This window comes from Diospyros lotus, chromosome 8 (genome assembly GCF_014633365.1).
Source record: "Diospyros lotus cultivar Yz01 chromosome 8, ASM1463336v1, whole genome shotgun sequence".
NCBI lineage: Eukaryota > Viridiplantae > Streptophyta > Magnoliopsida > Ericales > Ebenaceae > Diospyros > Diospyros lotus.
Window position 1 is genome coordinate 18,315,132 of NC_068345.1, and position 23,288 is coordinate 18,338,419.

At 38.7% G+C, this 23,288-nt stretch overlaps 1 protein-coding gene across 1 annotated transcript; it reads right to left on the bottom strand.

Annotated features, from left to right (window-relative positions):
- Window positions 1–6,736: 6,736 nt before the first annotated feature.
- On the bottom strand, window positions 6,737–7,570 carry LOC127808555 (uncharacterized). Its single transcript, XM_052347123.1, has one exon. The coding sequence runs from the start codon at window positions 7,568–7,570 to the stop codon at window positions 6,737–6,739; it is 834 nt and encodes a 277-aa protein (XP_052203083.1).
- Window positions 7,571–23,288: the final 15,718 nt, after the last annotated feature.

Genomic DNA, 23,288 nt, shown 5'->3' on the forward strand with positions numbered 1-23,288 from the left:
TACAGCCCAAAAGAAGGAAAAGAGATGAAAGAATGACTCATATTCTCTAAAGGCATGATTGAAAGAGGAATAAAAAGTCAAGAAATAAAGGTGTTCTAATAAAAGTCAAAGTCATTCGAATGAGTCTTCAAAGGTATTCAAATATGGAGCAAAACAGAAGAAAGCTGCTCAAACATTCGAATAAATCATTCAGACATTCGAATATGCAAGATATCGGGTATGTATTCGGATAAGCTTGGCCTAATTCGAATAAGAAGTAACAAAAATCAAGATCTCCAGATAAGATTGTGCATATTCGAATAAAAGCCAAGTCATTCGAATGAGCCGAGCATGAGAAGAAATTCGGATGAGCACATCGTTTGGAAGCAGTGAAGACATATTCGAATAAAAGCCAAGTCATTCGAATGAGCTGAGCATGAGAAGAAATTCGGATGAGCACATCGTTTGGAAGCAGTGAAGACATATTCTAATAAAAGCCAAGTCATTCGAATGAAGTTGAAGAAGAAAGGAAATCTATTCGAATGAAGGCTGAGTAATTCGAATCAGAAGCAACCCAAGGAATTCCATATTCGAATGCTTTCCAAGTCATCCGAATGCAATGAAGAAGTCAAGAGAAAAATTAGAAATTCATTCGAATAAAAGTACTGTTGCATTCGAATGATCGAGAAAATCGCCGTGTAAGGAACAATAAAGCATGAAATTCATTCGAATAGGACTAAAATTCATTCGAATGACCCGATCAGCCAAAAGAAACTCAGTACGCATTCGAATATCTCTGCTAGTCATTCGAATGAGCAGCCGAACAAAAAAATTCTGACATGCGCAAATACACGCGGTGGCTCTAAGGTAAATTCAACCAACTTTTTGAACAACTTTTCAACAAATGGTCCCCACTTCCATGCGCCATAAGATTAAAAAGGGAATAACATTCTTTGGAATCAGAGGTTGGCAAGGGCAGAAGATACTAAGAAAAACAACACAAAAAAGAAGAAGATCATTGGAAAGTGGAGAGTTTTCTTTTTTTTCCTTTTGTCTGTTTCTCTTACTTTTGTTCTTGTCTGTATTTCTTTCTTCGCGAATAGCACTTCAGTTACTCTAGTTGTTCTTGCTAATTTTGAGCTCTGTATTACAAGTCCATCTTAATTTCTGCTTCAAGTTGTAGTTCGTTTCAGTAATCAATACAGTAGTAGTTTACCAAGTTCTTATCTGTTGTCTCAATTTATTTTCTTTACGAATCTCGTATTCATCTGGAGAGATTAGTTTTAGTCGTGCACTTCCTATAAAGATGTGTGGCTAATTCGATTCTTGGGTTAAGGCAAAGATGGTGCCCAGAGCCACTGATGAATCAATATAACAGAACTCCATATGTCAAAGTAACAAAAGCAAAAGCAGTTTGGGAAATGTTATTAACGAAAACCTCAGGCTTGGATTGGTTCGTACGCCTAACTTAGAGTCTCCATGCCATGTATGGGGGCTGCTTGACCTGGAAACGTTCTCATACCCAAGCCCCGAGCAATTATTTTGTCAAAACATTATTTATACACTGATTTATGATAGCTTCTTACCATAGAGTCTCCATGTCATGTATGGAGGTTGCTTGAACAAAGAGTTATCATCATCTCAGCAGTACATTTAATGGTTGAAAACCCAAGCTATTTGAGCTGCTAGTTACATCACAGAAAGCTATATGGTGAATCAGTTGGGTTTGGCACCAGATTTGTCTTGACCCAAGACCTCTCCATTTCCAGATTACAGTTATATCACATTTAGTTTGAGCTCATTTTATTATTCCGTTAATCAAAAGGACTGGTGTGGTTATCTCCTTCCATGAGTAATCTCCCTGTGAGTCGACCCGGTCTTGCCCGAAAAAATTACATATAAATTTTCTGCTACAATCACACTCGTGCACTGGCGAGTCTAAACGCCTCATCCTATCTGTGAACATAATTAGTTGCTAAATCAGCTGAATTAGTGAAAGAAAAATACAAAAAGTGATAAATGCAGGGTGAGCGATGCAGCAGGTTGGCCAGTGATTAGTCAGATTTTAGCCAGTTTTTGGGTATAAATAGAGGTCGAGGGTTTCGAATTTTGGAGCAGAAATCGACAAAGGTTTTTGGATGTTTTTGAGAGAATGAATGGCTTTTGATCCTTGCATCAAGGAGAAGAGAATGGGAGTATTTTGAAGCATTTTGGTGTGAGTATGAGGGTTATTAGAAGTTGGCCGAGAGTTGGAGGCGGTCTGCCTCGCCGGACCTGCAACTGGCCGTTTGGTGGCCTTTCCGGTGTTGGTTCGGCCTGAAAGTTACACCATTGAGATTGATTCTTCAAGGGCTTTAAGGGGGTACCACTTTTGTGGCCATTGGAGCAACCGCCGACGATCGGATTTTTGGGGAAGACGGTGGCACGTGCAGCCACGCGCCAGCCTTCACTGTCACACACGTGCCGAGTGCGTGGGGGCGCGTGAGCAAGGAATTTTTGGTAATTTTAATTTCAGAATTTTTATTTAATTATTTGAGGATTTATTGTGTTGAAATATTTGGAAAAATAGTTGATGAAATAATTATTTTGGAATTATCAAGCTGAAAATTGGGAGAAAATAGAAGAAATTATGAAAACAATTGAGGAAAATGGATTTTAATGCTTCATTAATGAAATATGGTATTTAAAAAGTGTCGTGGCTCGAGGTTGAGTATAAACTCAAAGGTTTGTGATTTGGCACGCAAATCGAGGCCATGCATGAGGATCGAGGCGATCTGAATACGTTCGAGGTGAGTGGTCTGACTGTAGTTTTACCCTTGTTTTGGAAATGTCTTGGTGTGAGTGTAGTGAGTTCAGGTGAGCGGTCTTACCAGAACTTGGAATGCTATGCTTATGCATTTTGTTTATGTATTTATGGCATCATTTGCATATTGATCATGTGGTATATTGCATCAAATGTTTTTACTTATAAAAGAGTCGGTGCATGGCATGTTATTTTCATATCATCGAGGTGTCGGTTTTCGTGTCTTTGTTGGGTTTGTATGGGACGGGATGGGGTCTTCTTGAGAATGGGATAAGGTTAATCCAAGTAAACGAGTGACACAGTAGTGCACTCGAGAGATTAAGTATGTCACGGCAAAGTCAACCCCAACCATGTGTGGAATGGATTTTCCACGAGAGGTTGAGTATGTCAGGGAGATTTCTCAAGTTAGATTTGTTGCATGTCATTTTGTCTGTATATGCCATGCTCGTATGTTTTTCATGTATTATGTAAACTGTTTCATGCCGTCACTTAGATGTTTTGTCATCTAACCTGGGTTATGCCCCTGGAACGTTCAATGTTCCAGCCAGGGACTGCTGCGAGGGTAAGGTCATGGCCAGTTGAAGGTCCATGGTGTTTAGATTGATAGTCGTTGTAACCTTTTGGGGTTTTAGTATGTATTTTAGCTTGTGTGTGAATAGCTGTACGATAACATTGTTATCATTTGGTTATCTATATTACGTATTTTGTTATGGAAATACTATGTAAGAACCACGGTGTTATTGTTAATGTATCCGCTGCGTTGTATTATGTCTCGTTTAGTTTAAGATTACTAATCTTGTTAGTTAAACGGGCAAGACTGGGGTTCTCGGGGTTTGTATCTGCATGTGAAGATTGTTCTTGTCACACTGCACGTGTTGAACTTGGAGGAAAAAAAAATAAAGAAATCTCGAGAATTGTCCTATAGTGACACGCCTATCGAGGCGGGGTGTTACAGCACTTGAGCAACGGCTGCGAGAATGATCTCCTATAAAGCTCCCCATTAACTAACACAAAGCTTCGGGCCTTCCTTCTAACTTCTCGAGCTTCCGAATCATCCTCAGGGAGTTTCTCCTCTCTCAAGTATAACAACAAAGGATCCATCTAGCTAGGCTCGTCATCTACACATAATTGATCATTGACTTCTTCTATACTTTTCTGTGGCAAGGACTTAATCCGAATTTCTCAAGAGCTTGTAGGAAAAGAGGAAGAGGCAATTCGAGACAATAGATCTGCCTCTGTATTCATGGCCCGAGGGACATACTCCACCTTTACATACTGGAACCGTGCGATTAAGTCTTCGGCCATGGCTAGGTATCTTGCCATGTGGGCTTCCCGAGCTTCATATTCCCTATTTACTTGTTACACTACCAAGTTAGAGTCCGAACTCACCTCGACTCGACGAGCTCCCAATTGTTCGGCTAATCTCAATCCCGCCAACAAAGCCTCATATTCCGCCTCATTGTTAGATGCCCGAAACTCAAAATGCAAAGCATAAGGCCATGTCTGCCTATTGGGACTTTTGATCATCAACCTGCTCCACCACCTCCCGAGGTTGAGCTCCCATCTACAGCCAATATCCATGGCTTCTGATCCTCTTCCGAAGCTTCTGAGGACCCTATCCCTTCTGCAATGAAGTCTGCCAATGCCTGAGCCTTAATAGCCAGCCGAGGCCTATACTCAATATCAAAACCTATAAGCTCCATTACCCATTTCAACATCCTTCCGGAGAGCTCTAGCTTGCTAAGAACCTGCCTCAAAGGTTGGTTAGTAAGCATAATAATCGTATGAGCTTGAAAATAGGGTCGAAGTTTTCTTGTCGAGATTATCAAGGAAAAAGCTAGCTTCTCCATGGGAGGGTATTGGACCTCCACCCCTGTCAACCGCTTACTAGCATAGTAAACAGGCCTCTGCCTCTTATATTCTTCACGAACCAACACCAAACTCACGACTTCCTCGGCTATCGCCAAATAGACGGACAACGATTCTCTTGGCTGTGGCTTTGTGAGAATCGAAGGCGTGGCCAGATGTTCCTTCAGCTTGTCAAAAGCTTCCTGACATTCAGTATTCCATACGAAATTCTTTGCTTTTGATAGGACCTTATAGAAGGGAAGGCCTTTTTCTGCCAAGCGAGAGAGGAATCTCCCCAAGGTTGTCATTCTTCCCATAAGGCTTTGTACTTCCTTGACATTCCTTGGGGCCAGCATTTTCATAATGGATTTAACCTTCGCTGGGTTTACCTTAATCCATCGGTGGTGCACTTATTAACCCAAAAACTTTCCTACAGAGACGCCAAAAGCACATTTGACAGGATTAAGTTTTACATGAAACTTACGAAGGGTTTTGAAGCACTCCTCCAAATCTTCTGGATGATGCTCAGCAACAAGGCTTTTCACCAACATGTCATCTACATAAGCTTCCATATTCTACCCGAGCAGGTGTTGAAAAATATTATTCACCAAGCACTGGTAAGTGGCTCCTGCATTCTTCAAACCAAAGGGCATCATTGTGTAATAGTAGGTTGCCTTATTGGTGATGAATGTCGTCTTCTCCTGATCCTCCGGATGTAAGGGAATCTGGTGATACCCCTAAAAGGCATCCAGGAAACTCATAAGTAAACAACCTGCAGTCCCATCAATCAAGGCATCTATTCTCGAAAGAGGGTAGCTATCCTTCGGGCAGGCTTTGTTAAGATCAGTGAAATCAATGCAAAGCCTCCACTTGCTCTCCCCTTTGGGCACCAATACGACATTTGCCAACCACTCCGGATAATCAACTTCTTGAATATATTGTGCCTCCATTAACTTAGCAACTTTTGCCTCAATTGTTCATGCTCTATTAGGGGCGAAGCTCTGCTTCTTCTATTTAACAGGTCGAAAACCCGGTCATATTCCTAACTTGTGCGTCATAACTTCCGGATCTACTCCCGGCATGTCCTGAGCAGTCCATGCGAAAATATCTGCATACTACCGAAGGAGTGCCAATATTTGACCCCTCAACGATCTGGGCAATCCTCCTTCAGGGGTACTTCCTCCAATTTTTCTACCAACTCTACTGTTTTTGGATCTTTCGACCCTTCCAACAAAAAACTAACCTCCTTCGAGGGATCCTCTCCCCTCTTTCCTCGGGAGTCCCTTCGGGGACCAAGAGCTTCCTCTTGTGATGCTGCCTCTCTTGCCCTTGTATCCCTTGCTATGCCTATGGAGGCCATGTAACATTCGCGGGCTAAGTGTAAATCTCCTCGCACTTCACCTATCCCGTTGACCGTTGGAAACTTCATCATCATATGATATATGCTAGGAATAACCCAAAGGGCATTAAGGCCCGATCTGTCGAGGATCATATTATAGGCCGCAGGTACATCTGCTACCAAGATGTCCAGCATGACCTAGGACATTCGGGAACCTTTCCCCACAGTTAGTGGAAATTGAACATCCCTTTCGAATATACAGCCTCCCCGTCAAATCCCATCAAAGGGACCCTCGCTGGCTTTTGCTGTTCCATTTGGTACAACCATGTCGAGGAAGGCTTGCGATACAAGATTTTCTAAGAACTTCCCAGATCCACGAGGATCCATTGGAACTCCCACTTTTCGAGCCTGATTGTTATTACCAGCGGATCATTTCGATTCGGGTAGCCAGGGAGGTCACTATCTGAAAAAGAAATCGGCTCCACACATTTCAACCTTTTCAGCCCCCCGGCTCGACTGTTAGCACCTTCTTCACCCTTCGCCACTAGGACTTCCCCTGCGGTAAGTGTATGGAATACTGGAGGCTGAGGGTGATCACCTTCCTCCCACTACGATCTCTCCCTCTGAGGCGAATGCCGAGCATGATCTCGATCATCTACCCGGTCCCTCCTAGGGGGACTCTGTGACCACGACCGTCCATCTTTCCTTCTTCGGGAATCAACTTCCTTGGATACATAATTCCTCAGGAAACCTCGGTTGATTAGCTCTTAGGTCTCTTCTTTTAATTGGTGACATTTTTCCGTATCATGGCCATGATCCCGATGGAAGTGGCAGTACTTATTCCGGTTCCTTTTATCAGACGGTGCTTTCATCGGCCGAGGCTTCTTCAGATAGTCCTTGCCTTCAATAGTGGCAAGGATCTCCACTCTTGGGGCAATCAGAGGGGTAAAACCACTCGAGTCCCACCGAGGACAATGCTTTTCCTTCCGATCCTCGTTCTTCCTCTCTTTGGGGTGTTTCTTTTTCTCCTTTTTCTCTACGTGCTCTGCCCTCTTCGCTTGCATAAGTTCTTCAGCATTTATGTATTTCATAGCACGGCCTAAGATGTCTGTGGATGTGATCGGGGGCATTTTGGCTAGTGACTGGGCAAAAGGACCAGGCCTTAAGGCATTCTGGAATGCTACCATAGCTACACTGTGATCAAAGTTCTCAATGCTCAAAGCATCCATATTGAAGCGCAAAATGAAGTCTTTCAAAGGTTCTCCCTGGTTTTGTTTCAAACTAACGAGGGCCATGGTAGAACTTTGATGCCTTCGGAGCAGTGCGAAGTGTGCCAGAAAACTACCCCGAAGCTGCGCAAAATTTGCTATGGAGTGATGGGCCAGGTTTGAATACCAGGCATGCGCGTGCCCTTCCAAGGTTGCCAAGAAGACCCTACACCACATTATGTCAGAGGCATCCTGCATCATCATATGAGAGGTAAAAAGATCGAGGTGATCCATTGGGTCGATGGTCCCCGTATAGGGCTTAATGGTCAGAATGCGAAGACGCTCCGACGGTATGGCAGCTATGATCTTCGGACTGAGGGGCTGATTCACCATTACCCCCTAAGTCTTACCTAACTTCGACTTCAGGGCTGCAATCTCCTCTTTAAACTAACGTAATCTCCTCTCCTACCACTGTTGCGCATACAACATGTCAGAAGATTTGGCTACCTCGCCACACCCGTCATCTTGTCCAGGCCCCCGAGGATCCGCCTCCCGTGGATAAGACTCCTCCTTTCTCGAGGGCTCTTGCCTCTCCTCTACCCGAGAATGCTGAGCTTGCTGGTGCTGGTGATCCAAGAAGCCAGTGAGCAACTCTGTCAATCGCTGGAATTTATTTTCCAAAAGCGCAATCCGATCCTACGAGGGAGGAGGACCCTTTAGACTACGGTCTCTCCCCGGTGGACTCCTTGGAGGGTTTTGCTGGCTCGATTCTGGGGTGGGGTTACCCCCAACAGCTCGAGACTGTTGCCTCCTCATTGCCATCAACACAAACAGGATTTGCTAGAATCGTCACAACAAGTTAGGTTAAAGAGACAGAAAAGAAAAATGCCTCGGCCCCACGGTGGGCGTCAATTGATGATGCGGTGCCCGATTACCCTCTTCTACCTCTGTTAGAACACCTACAATGGAGACGGGGACTCGCTCCCCTGGTTTATCTCCGACAATCAAGTCAAATTACCAGATTAAGAACCTCCGACTTACTCCCTATGCTCAAGAAATCAAAAGTTCAATCCCTTACCTGCTCATGCTCTTTTTCTTTTATCCTCGTGCTGAGATAAGGATCCTAGAGAGATCTTTGGGATCTCTATCCCCCCTTCTCGGAATCTTATTGATAAGGATTCCATAATCGTAACCGCCTCCAAAGAGTTTGGGAGAGCCCCTGTCTCCATGATCCTCGGCGGGATGATTGATTGGAGTAATTATGGTTGGAGTCAATGGTTGGAGTAATTATGGACCCGAAAGTATTCCCCTCATATATATATATATATATGTATATGTGGCTGAGTATATACAGAAGCAGTGCACGCTTGAGACACTATTCGGTCTCTCTTTCTCGATTTTATTCTTTAAAACAATGGTTTTGGTGCCTTCTCAACCTATATAAACTCAAGACCTTGGTTGATGTGCACATCTAAATATGTAAAAAATATGTATACATTTGGTAAAGCCAGGATGAATTGTTGGTGGAGGTTTAAGTGTCCATGGCTGTTATATATATATAAATAATGTGTATAGGTGCTGTGTAATTATAAGTATGTTTAGATAGAAGTTATATTATTAAATAATAATTGAAGGTTGGGGATCATCCGTGTGTCCATGTAGGTGCTGTGTAATAATATGTATGTTTAGATATATAATTACACACACACACATATATATATATGTTTAACTAATGTATAGGTGCTGTGTAATTATATATATGTTTAGATAGAAGTTATACTATTAAATAATAATTGAAGGTTGGGGATTAATATTAATTTTGTAAAAGTAAGTAAGTAATACTAGTAATAGACAATATTAATAAATAATATGTGGTGTTATTATTAGTATTATCCTACTTTCTTAATAATAATAATAACGGTAACAATATTAGTAATCAATATGTAATATATGTCACAATTCATTAAATTACATATCATAATATAAAAGTGTAACTTAGTAAGGTAATAGAAGCTGTAAATGTACTCAACGTCTTGATTGTGTTTCTAGAGAGTTTGTTCACCCTCTACCTCTTAAATGGAATGAAGATAGGTACACTCGGGTTAGATATCTGCTAGTGTCTTTAGGGAGTAAGCGTATGATTCATAGCATTGCTTTCCCTTTTCTAACCAGTTAAACTCATGCGACTCATCCAAGTGCTAAACATACACTCAAGTCGGGTTTGTGCAATTTGTGTGGTTCATTTATACTTGAGTGCTTGTTACACGATGATGTTATATTTATCTGTAGTTGGTAGACACGAGCATTTGCATTTGGCATGTGTTTTACTAGCTGGGCGAGGCTTGGCGAGATGCTTGGCTTATGGGGGCTTTTTATCCTGTCTGGTCTACTATACCACCCCTTATTTGTTTCATTTGCACAGTCTTGGTCCCAGTTCTTGAGATACAACTGTACGGTGTCGGGTTTCCAGAACCGAGTTATTCAGAGATGCTTCGGCGTGCCCAGTTTCTATCTTAGACGCTTATGCGTGCCAGCGGGTGTTGGTCGCTCCCACCCGAGCGAGCTTTGGCTCGAGTGACAGGTACCGCTTACCTTCAGGGCAGCAGCAGGTTTGTGGTATGGACTTGGGTGCTAGTGCATTTCTTATTTAGGCCCTAAGATCCTTTATGTGAGCATCATTATTTTCTTTTACAGTTGGTACTTGTATCAGTTTATGAGATTTCTTGGCATGTTAAGCATGAGTTTCAGTTTGTTATGCACTTTAGACGCAGGTTTACTCTTAGCACCTATTCTATTCGTCCTTCATTTCTTTATGAGCTTGCTGAGTCATTTGGACTCACCTTGTTTTCTCTTCATTTCAGGTAAAGGTAAGGACCTAGTTGTGGGCGAGTCTAGCGGTTCCCGACTTCCAAGGTAGGCTGTGTACAAGGCCATGTAGACTCAGCAGTTGTCAGCCTGGGGGTTTCTTTTTATGTATTTTGTCGCTTCCGGATTGCATTTTGATTCAGTTTATTGGGTCTGTATGGACTATGTTTTATTTTGTAGCTGTTGTGCCAGTATTGTATGTTATGCATGCCTGGGCTATGTAAGCCTAGAGGTCAATCGTTGTATAGCAGGTTGAGGTTTTGATACTCATGTCATGATACCAAGTTTCCTTTATCAGGTTTTTAGTATCTATAAGTCGCATGCATGACAGGTTTATCTAGGTTCAAGTTGTCTCTATTTTAGTAGGGCATTCGCTCTGGTTCCTTGGGGACTTAGGTAGGGGCCTTACAACTTAGTTCGATTCAATTATAACCAATTGCACACCTAGGCAGTTAATAATGATAATGAAAGTTAAAATATAAAATTTTAAAAAATATATATATTGAACTATTAAACTATATATAATTAATTATAACTTAATAATATGATTTAAGATATAAAAAAAGATAAATTTTATTTTTTCATAAAATTGTATAATGATTAGACATTTCATACATATGTTGAAAAAGTAAAACTTAACGTAATTAATAATTACAACGTAACCCTAATTGGAACAATAAATAAGTAACAAACAACGTAATTAACCCTAATTACAAAGTAATTCGGTATGTATGGAATATGGAATTACCATATTCAAATTTCATTCAAAAAAATAACTATAAATTATTTTAAAATATAGTACTTAACAAACAATAAGCAAAACATTAAACTTAACAAAAAAATATATATAAAAAGTTATATTTTGTAAGTTATGATTATACCAAATAGAATCATACCTGACAAATTTTAATATAACATTCATCGAATAAACTATATATTACTCAATTAATATATACAATTATTCTTGTAAGCACCCCATCCGAATATCCCAACCACCCTGACTACCCCAACGGGAGCGCTTATGGAATGATAAAGAATGAAATACAAAACAGGAACCACCCTGACATACATACACAAGATTTAAAACAACGGAAGCGAAACCATATATACATGCATGCACTGTTAGAACGGGAGATGCTATGGCACACACCAAGAGGGGGGGTGAATTGGTATAATTAAAAACTTGGTAGAAACTTGAAAATTTTTTGATACAGGTTGAAGTTTTAATGATTTAAAATGTGAAGCATATAAAATGACAAATGTGAATCAAGTGAGGAATTAAGGAATGCTTGGAAAGATAAAGATGATTTAAAGAACACAAGCACACAAGAACACCAAGATTTATAGTGGTTCGGCTTAACCCAAGCCTAATCCACTACCTTAGCTCCTCACTAAGGATTTTTCAAACCATCCACTAAAACCCCCTACTTAAACCAAGTAGGTCCTCTAGTCCGAGACTAGGAATTACAAAACCTCCCACTCAAATGGGCCCTCTAGCTATACAAGCTAGGAAAACAAGAAATATATAGTTGGAGAGAATCTAAGAGATGAATCTCTTAGTTACAATGTCTCTCAAAAATGATACAAGGCTTAAATGAATGTAAACAAATTAAGATCACAGCCTTGAAGAGAGAAAATTGAAGCACAGTGAATGTAAATAGAAACGAGTGTAAAATGTAAGCTCAATTCAATTCGTTCCCGTCCATTAGCCTTCTCTTGATCATCTATAACATGTATATATAAGTGTCCCATGAAGTTGAAGAGAAATATAGTCGTTTGGAGCCGTTGGGATTTGAAAAAATAGTCGTTGGAGCTTTCTGCAAAAAGAAATAGTCGACAGAAGAAATATATAGTTGACTATTTTTACAACTAAAGCAAGAAATAGTCGACAGACAAAACGAATAGTCGACTATTTTATAACACAAAATTTCAATAGTCGACAGACACATTCCAATAGTCGACAGATGCTGAGATATGAAGAAATTTTAGAATTTCATGAACAGAAATAGTCGACAGATCAAAAGGCATAGTCGACTATTTTTACTCGATAGTCGACAGATGCTTAAATAGTCGACAGAACATTAAAAATAGTCGACTATTTTGAAGCATAGTCAACAGAATGATCTTGATAGTCGACTATTCTTTAGAAAAACTTGAATTTTCAAAACATCCTTATTCGATTCTTTAAAAACTCATTTTGATTATCTTTAAAGCAAGTTGAGATTATCAAAAGTATATTTTGAAACAAATCACTCTCAACAAGCAAGTTTTTCAAATCACTCTCAACCATACTCAATATTTCTTCTATAAGTTTTCATATCTTGCTTCAAAGCTTATATACTAAAAATTCATTTTCTCATTCATATAATCCACATAGTAGAAATTGATTTTCATATAGTCATTTATCAAAAACCATTCATATAGACATTTATCAAAACCATTTCATTTCCAAGAGATATTAGATATCAAAATACCAAGAGATAGTTTTCTAAAATGAACACACTTTCAAAAACATGTTCTAGTTGGTCTTTTTCCTTTGAATTGTTTTGACCAACGATTTCAAGGAGATTCTTTTTAGATCTTAAAACTGTTAGTGTAGGTGCTCTAGACCCAATCAAATTGGGCATGTTGTACACTGACAATTGTAATTATGTTATTATTTGAATAAGGAGTTATTCAAATTCACAAGAAGTCATTCTATTAGTTTCTTGTTATTATTGTAATAACCGAATGAAACTAGATAGAAGTCCATATGATGTATACTGTGAATAATCTATAAAGATGTGAGATGATGCATCACAGTTTCTAGACATCATTAAACGTCCCAAGTCATAGCAATGTCAAGAATGGACATTGACAATTGCGGTAAGACTTGTATGTGCTATGTTTTTGCTATGTGATAGCAATGGGGGTCTCACACCCATAGGCATGGGGATGCCTAGACGAGTACATAGGTGACCAATATTGGAGAATATGTTACTGGACATGACTCGCCATGAGAATCTATTTTGGTTATATGTTGATGGTATTCTCATACGAGATGGGTGTAACTAATCCTTGGACCTGAGGTTGTCACGGTCATCTCATAAGAAGACCGGTATGCTTTGACATCGTTTCGATGGGCCTAGATAAAGGCTGCACGTGGGCGATCGTTGGGCATATCGTGAGGCTTATGGAGATGGGTGCATAACCAAGATGGGACTCGTCTGTCCCTTGATAGAGGATGATGTATCTAAGGCGTCTTCGGTGGATATTCACTTTAAATCCATGGCCATGGTGAAAGAGATCAATAAGGAGTTATTGATTCACTTTCTATTAAGTGAAGATATCCGGATAACCGAAGAAATACTTATGTGAATCATAATCAAGCAACACATTGCCAACTTGAGATCACATATGATACATTGACGAGAGGATCGTATTACACGGTAACCATGCTCGTGAAAGGTTATTTGCGGATTATGAATCCTTCTGAATAATTGGGTAGGCATGACGCCTTGCTAGAGGCCAATCTTGTCTTATGTGTTCGTACCGGCACATTGCCAACATATTCGGAAGCCTAATGAGTCATACGCAATAGGCACGGTCCCTGGCTTAAACTAGGAAAGCGGACGTATGGTTAAGTGGGACACTTCGGCAAGAAGTTGTGCCGTCGTAGGTTCTCACGGGAAAAGAACAAACAGACGAAATGACGTCGATATGACGAGGGGTCGTCATAAAGGAAAAAGGTTTCCTAAAATAGCAATTGATTAAATTAGAAAGTAGTTTCTAACTTAATGATTAAATTAGAAAGAAGTTTCTAATTTAATAATTTGGGCTTAATTTAATACTTGGGCCAAATAAAGTATTTGGGCCAAATATTAAATTAAATTAAATATTTGAGTTAAATTAGATTTGGGTCAAATATTAAATAATAAATATTATATTTGGGCTAAATAAGATTTGGGCCAAATATTAAATATTAATTATTTGGGCTTGAATTAGATTTGGGCCACATATTTATAAATGAATTTGGGCCACTTTAATTTCTAGTTGGACTAGGATTAATGGGCTAGCCTAATCCATGTCCCCTAGGGTTTGGAAAAACCCTAGGAGGTTGCTTCATTATAAATAGCCCTTTATGGGATGCCCAAATTATGCCTCTTATATTTTTGTTTTTCAAGAGTTGAAAATCAATTATTTTCCCGTCCATTCATAAGCCTTGTTAGGAGAAGGAGCTAGCACTCCCATTCCGCTCTCCTCGCCAACGGACGCGCGCCGCGTATCACAAGTTAGAGGCCGGACACTTGGACGGCTTGAATCCGTAAGCGACTCAAAATCTAAAGGTTAGATTTATTTTATTATGTATGTGATTGTTTGATTTCGACGTTGATCCAATCGCCGGGATCGGGGTAAGGTTCAAAATTTTGAACTACGCTGCTTGCCCCGTAGCGATCTTGCTTTACTTTCAAAAACTTGTTTATGCTAATCTCCAAATAATATAAAAGATCAAAGATCATTTTAACAAAGCACTTTGAAATTGATTTTTGTTTCCAAACCATATGCTTTGATTGAGAAAAAAAATACATTTGAAATTTTTCATCATCAAAACTAAACACAAGAGTAAAATATCATGCACTATGGGTACTCCACTAGCACAGCGGTCACAAGATAAATAAATGGATACAGACTCTTGTGCTGACATACACGAGACTTGAGGAATGACCTGGCACAGTAAGAATAATAGAGTAAATCCTACCCAACCATCAGAGTTGACAGGGATTGATGGGACTGCCTGTACACCATACCGACTCTACTGCTAAAAGCTGACTCCCTTGCCCATGGCCCACGCTACCACTACCTGGAATGATGGAAAGCAAAGTAAGTTGAGAGACTCAGCAAGCATAAGGAAAGAAAGGCTGAAGGTTGTTTAAATCCAATAAGCTTTCCCCCAGAACACCAACCCCCAAGTACACACAAGCCATGAGACGCTACAACACAATAGTATAGCATAATGAAAACACATACCGATCATTGAGGCCCACACAAGACACACGGCACCCAAGTCCCATACCAACCTGCTGCTGCCTTGAAAGGCAACATATGTCTCCACGAACCTGTGCGCGCCATCCCGGGTCGGTGCTCCCGTCACCCATGTGTCTGTGTCGGTACTCCCGACACCCGAGCCATAGGCTTCCTCAGAACGGTCCTCCTTTCCGAGAACTGATAACTACCAGTAACCATGCAATGAACATAAAAATACAATGGCGTAGTGAGCTTCAACGTGATACACTGGCGCCCATACATCTAGGCATCAGGCCATGCTCCGCCCACATAGTAAACCACACGCGATGCATATGCCTGTGCTAGATGTAACCTAACCAAGCTAGAATGTTCGTGTCCAAGCATACTCAATAAATGAATATTCCAACATGCATCCCGTACCCATGTGCAAATCAAATCATGAACAGTAATACAATATAACTAGTCATGCAGTAAATCACATATTGGCAGAGTTAGTCAGCAGTGCCTGGCATCGGTTAACGGCCAGTGACTAGGAGTGTCCACCTGACGGTCCACTTCAGGACCATACAATAGTCTACCCCAACATCACCAAACAGCTGACCCTTGCCCTACTGCTCGATAGTTCTATCCGAACCATAAATAAACCCGAGAAAATCATAAATAATCCCGCATGTCTAGGAACCTAGTCCCCAAGTTGGGTTCGGCATCATTCCGAAAGTAATGGGGGCGGTACAAACCCCCATAGGCTTTCAACAATTAAATTCTAGAAATCCGAATTTAGTTTAAATTAAAACAAATGAATAATAATTCAATAATTAATGCCAGGCGCCGAATTAGAGTAAGGGAAATGATAAAATACGGGAAATCACAGGGTTTTTCATGGGAATTAAAGATCATGAGGAGAGGGTTAGGAGCTTGCCTTTATGCGGTCATTTCTTACTTTTCTTCTACTCCCGCTGTGAAGTAAAGCGTTTCCTAACAAATAATAAAATCATAGCTTTGATTAAATCAATCTACCGTGTACTATAATTAATTTAGCTGTATAAAATTCCACGTAGGCGCGCCACAAATAAAATCCCAATAAGTCTCATATTTATTTTAAATTAAATCATGCTAATAACATCCTCAATTTATATAATTAATTCGTGAAACCGAAACGAATTAAGGGAATACGATGGGTTCACAAAATGGAAAGAAATCATAGGGGTAGAGGGAAGCTTGCCTCGTTTAAGCTGATTACAGCGTTTTTATGCTTGAACACCACCAAATTAATACACACTGTAAAATAGAATAACTCTCAAAATTAACAAAATAGGACTCAAAATAAAATTCTAACCGTACAGAATGTTTAATACATATTTCTTTACTTACCTAACTAATTAAACCGCGATTAAACGGAGTTTAATCTTTAATTTTCTCCCAAAATTGGCCCCTGCGCGCGCTGCTTCTTCTCCATTTTCTTCACTGTGCGCGCGTCTTCTTCACCTCTAAATTGCTCTCAATTTGCTGGTTCAAAAATGGCTGAATTTAGCCCTTAAATTGGCCAAAATGAAGGGCTGGGGCGCGGCCACGGGGCGCAGCCAGCAACCGTGCACGCCAGCACCACCTGAGGGCCAAAACAACATTGTTTCAGTCCCTTATTGGCTGATTAAAATCAGCCCATTTTCTCTCCCGCATGTGCCTCCCCTCGCTCGAACCCGCGACCTCGCGTTAGCCTCATCGCATGCGAACCGTCTGTTCCAGCTATTTCTTCGTTATATATACTGCTCCAATTATATTTAAAGTGATTTGCGGCCACTTTCGCAAATCACGTTTCAGCACCCCTAATTTTCTTTAATTGCACATACGCCCGATCTTCTATTTCCTTCTTATTTCACTAACACCCTGACATTTCCAAAATTCCACCAATTTAATTTATTTCCCTATTTCATAGATACCCCCAATTAAATTAATTAAACCAAAATTTTTTATTTCCTCAAAATTACATAAATAAACATTTTTCTTAATTCTCCAAATACCCAAATAAATTAATCTTTCCTTTTAACCCACAAATATTCAATAATCACCACAAATACAATAATTAATAATTATCAACCAAATAATTTAATTAATTACCTTTAATTCCTTATTTTCCTCAAACCACATAAATAAATACTTCCTCTTAAATTCTCAAATATTCAATAATGTCCTCAAACACAAGTTTGAATAATTATTATTTATTTTCAAATTTCGGGATATTACAATTCGTGTATGTCTTTTTAATACTCGAGTCAAATATAATTTCACTCGAATAATATTTATTTTATAAGTACAGAAACTTGTCATTTTAATCTATTAAATGCTATATATATATATAGTTACTCAACTAACATAACATTTAATTGATTTACTATTTACTTATTTAAAAAATGTTATTCCATTATGTCGATGTTCGGAGTTGGTAGACAATGATTCTTAGGCCCGCAATGAGATAATATTGAGCCCAAAGGCCAAGAGGAGAAACAAAATAGAATAGATAATAAATCACTCGCTGCAGGAAATAGATAATAAACAAAATAGAATAGATGTTCGAAACTGAATGGTTTGGCCAGCGAGTTGAAAAACATCGCTCGGAGCTCGCTCACTTCCTCGGCATGAGCTCCGATTTCGGCGAGGTGCGACCATGCTCTGACGACCTCAGCCTCGGGCCAACCTGCTGGGTCGAGTCCAACCCATAAGAAAAGTGGTTCGAAAAATACCCATAACACATTATATATTCGATTAATCTCTTAAATGTTTAGGTCTTACTTGATTAAAATAAAAAATCAGCTGAGCACAATACTTATTATTTGTTACTCAACTAAATATTTCATTACTCGATTAAAACGATAATTGTTCTATTAAGCCCATACATTAGTTGATAAATTTCTATATTAGAACAAATATTTTATATTATCAATACTTTTTATTAATGACATTATTATAATATTTTAAAATTTAATAATCTGAAGTTAAATAATATTTTTTATAAAATAATAAATGAAATCATGAACAAGCTATTCACAATTAAGTTGCTCATGAACCAATACTCATGTCTACTAGCGACCAACTTGAGAGCCTATGGTTAAGCCTGCTCGTGAGCCTTTACTTAAGTTTACTCGTAAGATAATAATCGATAACAAATATTTGAAGTCTAAATGCACATTATAAATTAAAAAGTTAAAATGTTGACAAATCTTAACAAAAAAAAAAATAAAAAATTAAAATTTGTAGGTTATGATTATATCGAGTTGTTCAATCTCTTATTATGATTCTTCATAATTTATATGAATTTATTTAAGTAAATATGAATTCATTTAACGCCAATATTTTACATGTGATTATTAAGTTTTAATTAAATTATTTTGAAAATATAATTTAATCGTTAAACTTAATAATTTATAAAGTTACGCATCGTGATTTAATCATTGTTATACTAATTGTTAACTTATAATAAAATATTCAATTACTTATAATCATTAATTTTTTGTCAAATTTTTAAACTTCAATCTTCTTAACATCCTAAATGTGTTATGAAACATTTTTAAAATCATTAAAAATATTTTTAAATCATTAAATGTATAATCAACATATGTATAAATATTTTTTCAATTTTATTAAAAAATATGTATGAAATGTATAATCAACATATGTATAAATATAAATATTTATACATATGTTCTAATTATATAAATATAATTTTTTTTTGATTCAATTCAACATATGTATGAAATATATAACCATATAATTTTATTTAAAAATAAAATTTATCTTTTTTTAAATCTTAAATTAGATTATTAAGTTCTAATTATATATAGTTTAATAATTAGATATATTATTTTTTAAATTTTATATTTTAATTGCCTCTATAACAAATTATTCATAACATCAATTAACTCCTAAAATTTATGCAAAAACTCAAATTCGGCTAGGAACTTTGGCGACGACTTCATTACCATTCGAGCATGCTTCTTCAGCGACCACTTGGTGGATCAAATTGTTGGCGATTTTGTTGGGAAGCATGATGCTTACCTTGTCGTCAGCGATTTCAGGGAGAATTGATGTTTCGTTGAGGAAAATGGACTTGGGAGGGAGGGGAAGCGGCTCACCAAGTGGGAACTTTGGAGGATTGGCAAAGAGTTGAGAAAATGAAAACAGACTCACAACTGTACAATACACTAAGGGCTTGTATCATATTATTAAGTTACAAGCTTCCCCTTGAGGTATTTTCAGTGTTTTTGATGTTGTATGGATGTTGGTATGAATCGACAAACCCTAGTTTAAGAGCTTGTAGTATATTATTAAGGGTATGCCTCTTGAGTAATTCGAATCCCCTAACCCCCCTCCCCCACCAAAATAAAATATAATAATGAAACATATGATTTTTCGGATCAATATCGTTCCCGGGTTTAATTAGGCGTTTAATTGCCCAATTAAACTCGGGACGGGTAACTAAACTCGGTGAACTGTATACTTCCAAATATCAATTTTTGTTTTTTTTAAATTTACTACTACAAATCCTTGGTTTCCAATAGCACTTAAATGATCTATGGTGCAAGGAAATTCCGTTAACTGTGTTAATTGAGCCTACATTTCACCAAGATGATAATAGCATATTAAATAATCAAATGATCATTAACTTCTCAAAAAAACTCGGTAAATTATCTTCAATGAACATTGTATCAAGATGTTGATATGAGAATTTTGATAACACAAACGATTGGTCGTCTAATTCAAAAAAAAATATTTAATTTTGTGCCTCTCGTTGTTAGTAATTAAATGTCCTTCCATTTTCTGGATATGTGACCACAATTGTATTTAAAGAATTTAAAAGAAAATGATAATAGGCTAAACTTCATTGATAGTGCGTATATTTTATATTATTTATCCCTCTTATTCCATCTTCATTGCACTCTATTTAGGTTATTTCATTTGTCTTGTGTTTATTTTATTTTATTGGGCTTCACACTATTTTTATTCTTATTTGGCAGATTTGGGCCGCAGATTTGAGCTATTTCGATAGAGGCGCAAGTAGACTTCGCAAGGTGGACGGACATCAAGTTTGAAAGAGGCATCCATACTTCATTATGGGTTATGGGCAAATTTAGAATCCATTGGGCCCTTTTTAATTAATTAAATTATGGGCCATATGTAATAAAAAAAAAACCCTAAGCCCATTTAGCCTAGGTTTTTCTTTTCCAAAACCCTATAAATAAGAGCTAGCTAAGAGACATTAGCGTGGCCGATTTTGGAGGATTCTCACGGTTTCAACCTATAAGCTATGGAAGGCTAATTCGCTTGTAATCTGCTACATTCCCGTACCCCTTGCCCGGTTTGAGTCTCGGTCATGTAGTCGAATCTGGTTTGGAACTCAATTCTCGTGTTTTTATTGATGATTTCGTTTCTTTTCCTTCTCTAAGTTTATGTATGTTTCTTTTACTCGGTTGTGTGAATGCATGCATGATCTTTGGATGGGTTTAATTGACGTGCTCGGTTGAGGCTTTGATTAGAAAGAAAAGGAATATTATAAATTATATGAGCGATTGCTCGTTTTAATTTAATCTTTTATGGTTGTAGAAGAGTAAAATCAAACCAAACAGATTATTTTCATAAGTGAGACGGGGATTACCGTGGTAAGGAGGTAGGGTTTGTAGCGGGTTACGTTTTAGTTGGTCGAGAATTCATCTTTGGTTCATTCTTGAGCGTTTTTAAGTTCGGTTTTCATCACAACCCCCCTCGTTTAATCTTGTTTTGATAGTTCGTTGACAGTTCGTTAGGAGACGACCTGGGGAGCATCCTAGCTGCAAACCAGTCCTAATACATACACTAATCTGGTCGGTTCGACAGCCTCGATCATTCATCGAGACTCTCTTTAAACCTAAACTCTTGTATCTCTACTAAGCCCAATCTCCCCCTCTATAAACCTGACCGTCGTTGTGAAGCCGTCACCACCGAATCTTACCGCCGACGGTCGAAAGGTTAGATCTCCTCTCATTTTGTGTGATATTTTGTGGAGGGGATGGATGTGTTTCTTCGCGATGGGTTTTGTAAAACCTCAAATTTTCTAAAGGGCTTAAGAGTAATTTGAGCTTGGGCCATAGGAGAAATTATCAAAGGATTAGGGACTTAAGTATAATTTATTGCAGTTATAATCGTGGATTCGACTGTAGGGAATGCCCCGGAGTGTAAATGTCTATAGAAAATGACATGGTCTCGATGAGCATCCCGAGATAGGATTAATGGTATTAAAATAAATTGGAATTGAGACAATTTTTGGTACAGCTAAAATACAGCTATGTTTTGGGCTAAAAAAATGAATGATTGTAAGGGACTTCCGGGAAGTCATCGGAACCCTAGGGGAGCTCCGACTTTTCGTAAGGATCAACCCTTTGGTGGTTGCAGGATGAATCAAGGGTCCGGTAAGGACATTAGGGCAAAATTGTCACTATATAGTAAATTCGAAGTTATTAATCGTGAATTTCAAGCACCGTAATGTAAATTAATTGGACGTTTAAGGGTGTTTTTGCAATTTAAGGAATTCCCTAGTGATATAAGAATGAATTATGGGGACCAAATGTGTAATATATACATATTAAATATATATTATATATATAAATATACATGCGTGCGCATACGCGTGAGGGGCGGGGGAAGCTTCAAGATTTTTGTTTGTGCGCATGGAGGTAAGTTGCAGCATGTTGGAATTGGGTTGAGGGATTTGCAGAGGGTTTTCGAGAAGGATGAGTGGCGCCCAAGCTTTTTTGGCTATAAAATGAAAGCAAAATGGAAATGAAGAAGATTGGAAGCAAGAATGAAAATGAAAGAAGCAGAAAGGAATTGAGGAAGTTGTAGAAAGTTGGGTGAATCAGAGAGATGGTCAAATCGGCCATAGCAATGAGCCAGAGAGTTTGCGCGTGCGAGAGAGAGAGATAAATGGAGGGATGGTGGCTGGAGACCGTTGCAGCAGCAAGCGGCCATAGCCACAAGCTCCAAACGGCCATGGCTGTAAGCTCGAGAGGGTAGGGCGTAGCTGACAACAACTGGGGTGAGGTCCAGCAAGCACGAGCGGAGCAAGGAGGCCAGAGGCAGCCTCGAGGTTGACCAGAGGTGGCCAAAATGGGCCGCAATTGCAAGCTAGAAATGGCCATGGTGGCATGGCAGCAAGCGAGGCAGGGGGCGGCAGCGTGCATGCGAGCAGGCAGAGGAAGGCAGCGGGCGGTCGGGAGCAGCTGTCGGCAGCAGCAGGCCGTAGCGGTGGTTGGTGGAGGAAGGCAGTGGGCATGGTTGGTGCGCACAAGTCGCGCGAAGAAGAAGGAGTTGCAGGTCGGGTGGAGAAGAAGATGAATAGGAGAAGAAAAAGAAAAGAAAAGAAAAGAAAATAGAAAAGAAAGAAAAAAGAAAAAGGAAAAAGGAAAGAAAATGAGGAAAAAATAGAAAAGAATCCTAGAAAATTTTAGGAAAATAGGAAATGGATATTTATTGGTATTCTGGGGATTTTGGAAAGAAAAACTGTTCAGGCACGTATTTCAAAGTAGTGCGCAAAAATCGAGGCAGTGCATTAAAATCGATGTGGTGTGCGAGAATCGAAATAGTATGCCAGAATCGAGGCTAAGCATGAGAATCAAGGCAAGGCTCAGGGATTAAGGTTGTGCATGACAATCGAGGTCGATCACACGTTTTGAGGTTAGGCACGCATACCGAGAAAGCCTAAAGGGCTACGCTAAGGTAAGTAAAATTTCCTAGAAAATTCCAGCAAATTAGAAATTTTATTTTATGAACTGTAATTGAGAAATAATTGGAAGATATTTGAGGAATATTTAGTTCGGATTTATTAAGGAAAAATAGGAAGAAATAGAGAAAAATTATAAAGAAATTAGGAAAGAAATATAATTGTAATTTATTGAATAAATATGATGGCCAGGGTATCTTGAGGATTCGAATTGAGTATGTTAGAAGCTTGGAAAGTGGTACTTCCCAAATTGGATTTAGTTTTATGAAAGGGCTTGATTTGAAAGACGTTCAACCCAAAACCTGATTTGATGTAAACGATTTTATCATGTTGTCATGTCTTGATGTGATTATGTCATGTAGATTGCATTTACATGTATTGATGATGAAATGTGCAAACATTCACAATGATATTATTGATCATGCATCGCATAAGGGTTTGGGATTATGGACTGGCGCTGTTGCTCTACCAAGGGTGCATCTATACACCTCGGCC